Source organism: Alexandromys fortis, unplaced genomic scaffold, assembly GCF_014885135.2.
Source record: "Alexandromys fortis isolate MF-2015 unplaced genomic scaffold, M_Fortis_MF-2015_v1.1 scaffold_24, whole genome shotgun sequence".
NCBI lineage: Eukaryota > Metazoa > Chordata > Mammalia > Rodentia > Cricetidae > Alexandromys > Alexandromys fortis.
In genome coordinates, this window is record NW_026067906.1 from 10,866,910 (window position 1) to 10,869,233 (window position 2,324).

Here is a 2,324-nt window from a genome sequence, read left to right on the forward strand (position 1 = left end):
TGCTTTGCTCTGTTTAACCCAGAGACGAGTGGGGAGAGGTGAAGAGACAATATTCTGCTGCGAGACAGAGGGCAGAGAATCCATATCCGGGATACATGCCTATGCTAATTCTCTCACTGGTAATGACCGTCCCCGTAATCATGTATGAGAGGACATGTTCTTCTTTAACAAAGGAAGTTAAAAAAAAAAAACTAGGAAAACAATCAACAGACTCTTCAATCTATTCTGTATCTTGCCTGTGACATTTTGTTTCATTTGGCCTCTATATCAATAAATTAATTAAAAACAAACATTTTGCTTTAAAGAGATAACAGGGAATTCACTAGTTCCCTGTTCAGAAATTTCTCAAATTTTGGTTTATTTGTGTAGAGCTTTACATATGGTTTGTGGTTTCATTTAAATATTTTTTACACATGTGTGTGGCGGGGGGGGGCATGAAGGAAGAGATAGAGGTGAGAGGTTATGTTTAAAGATGGGAGATAAACTTTTTATTTATTTTCCATTTTAAACTCCCCAAGATCAGTGAACAACTGCAAGTCAGTGTGTTGTGTTTACTGGACAAACTAAAATCTCAATAAATATTCATTATGCATTATAGACATTACTTGGGTATTATGTATTATTATGTCTATGTTCTGCATAATTTTATGTCATATATATCTAAGGAAAGAAATGAAATGATGATAACAGAAACTCAAAGCATAATTTTGTCAGTCCTGGGTAAGATTGTGTGATTGACTGGGAATCTGAATTTTACTGACACTTCCTGACTTTGCTTTTTCACCCTTTGTCTTTATTGTGAGTACCAAAAATATACAGGAGCTTCCATTTCTAGACTTTGGGGAAAACATTTTCACACTTGCATAACTCATGCAGTAGAAACAGCTTGAAATCAACAGTCTCTAGAAAGGCAGCCTTGAACATAAATAGAGCTTTAAAAAAAATCAGTGTTGGGTGGGACTAGGGGATAAGAACTGCACCGCGCGGGACTAGTCGCCGGCGGCGCCTGACAGAGCAGAAGAGACAGCATGGAGTTGGAGAGCATCGTCAGTTCCGCCCTCCTTGCCTTTGTGCAGACACACCTCTCGGAGGCCGATGTCAGTGGCTTGGATGAGGTCATCTTCTCCTATGTGCTGGGGGTCCTGGAGGACCTGGGCCCCTCAGGCCCCTCAGAGGAGAACTTTGATATGGATGCCTTCACAGAGATGATGGAGGCTTATGTGCCTGGCTTCGCCCACATCCCCAGGGGCATGATAGAGGACATGATGCAACAGCTGTCATCGCAGCTGAGTGATGCTAGGAACAAAGAGACCCTGAGGCAACCTGAAAAGCTCAGAGAAGAGACCAGATCTCCTGCTGCTACTGGGGACACCCAGCATGAGGCAGCTGGTTCTGAGGAAGAACTTCTTCCGGGAGTAGATGTCCTCTTGGAGGTATTCCCTACCTGTTCTGTGGAGCAGGCCCAGTGGGTGTTGGCCAAAGCTCGGGGGGACTTGGAAGAAGCAGTGCAGATGCTCACAGAGGGCAAGGAAGAGGGGCCTCCCGGCTGGGACGGCACGAGTCAGGACTTGNCCTTCATCCTTCAGAAGTACATGATGGTGGACAGTGCAGAGGACCAGAAGATTCACCGACCCATGGCTCCCAAGGAGGCCCCCAAAAAGCTGATCCGATATATTGACAACCAAGTCGTGAGCACCAAAGGGGAGCGGTTCAAAGACATGCAGAACCCCGAGGCTGAGGAGATGAAGGCCACATACATCAACCTCAAGCCAGCCAGAAAGTACCGCTTCCACTGAGGCCCTGTCTGGACTCTGCCGAGCCTTCCAGATCCCAGAGGGATGCAGCCTCCCGTCCATCCCACTGCCCCTTCTCTATTTCCTTGCTCTAGTGTTAATCTATTCTTGGAGCTGCCTTCATGAGCACAGTAAAGGTGGTCCAAGGAAGAAAAAAAAATCAGTGTTTCAGAGAAGGACTGGAAAAGAATAGCAACGGAAGTGCCTGTGACATAGGACATGGGAGCTAACCAATACCCAGAGTGGGAAGAACTTCATTCTGGAAACACGGTGGTCATACATTTTTACATATATGAATTGGGGGTGGGGTGGTCACCACTAAAATTTTCCTAAGTTTACAAATGTTTGAAGTTGGCCATGTCATCTCAATGCCTCTTAGCAGTAGAATGCAGTTTTCAGAATAGATTTCATGGTGACTACAATATTTAGAAAACTGGCATATACAAAAAATAAATAAATAAAGATTGAAGATGGCTAGGCCCACAGGAAAGGAAAGAGGGAAAATGTGGAGTCAAATAAACAGCAGAGAAG

General features: G+C 44.6%; 1 protein-coding gene across 1 annotated transcript; it reads left to right on the top strand.

The window, feature by feature from the left end:
• The first annotated feature begins 959 nt into the window (after window positions 1-959).
• LOC126497477 (CUE domain-containing protein 2-like) lies at window positions 960-1,931 on the top strand. The gene has a single exon (XM_050135514.1). The coding sequence runs from the start codon at window positions 1,029-1,031 to the stop codon at window positions 1,794-1,796; it is 768 nt and encodes a 255-aa protein (XP_049991471.1). The 5' UTR covers window positions 960-1,028; the 3' UTR covers window positions 1,797-1,931.
• Window positions 1,932-2,324: the final 393 nt, after the last annotated feature.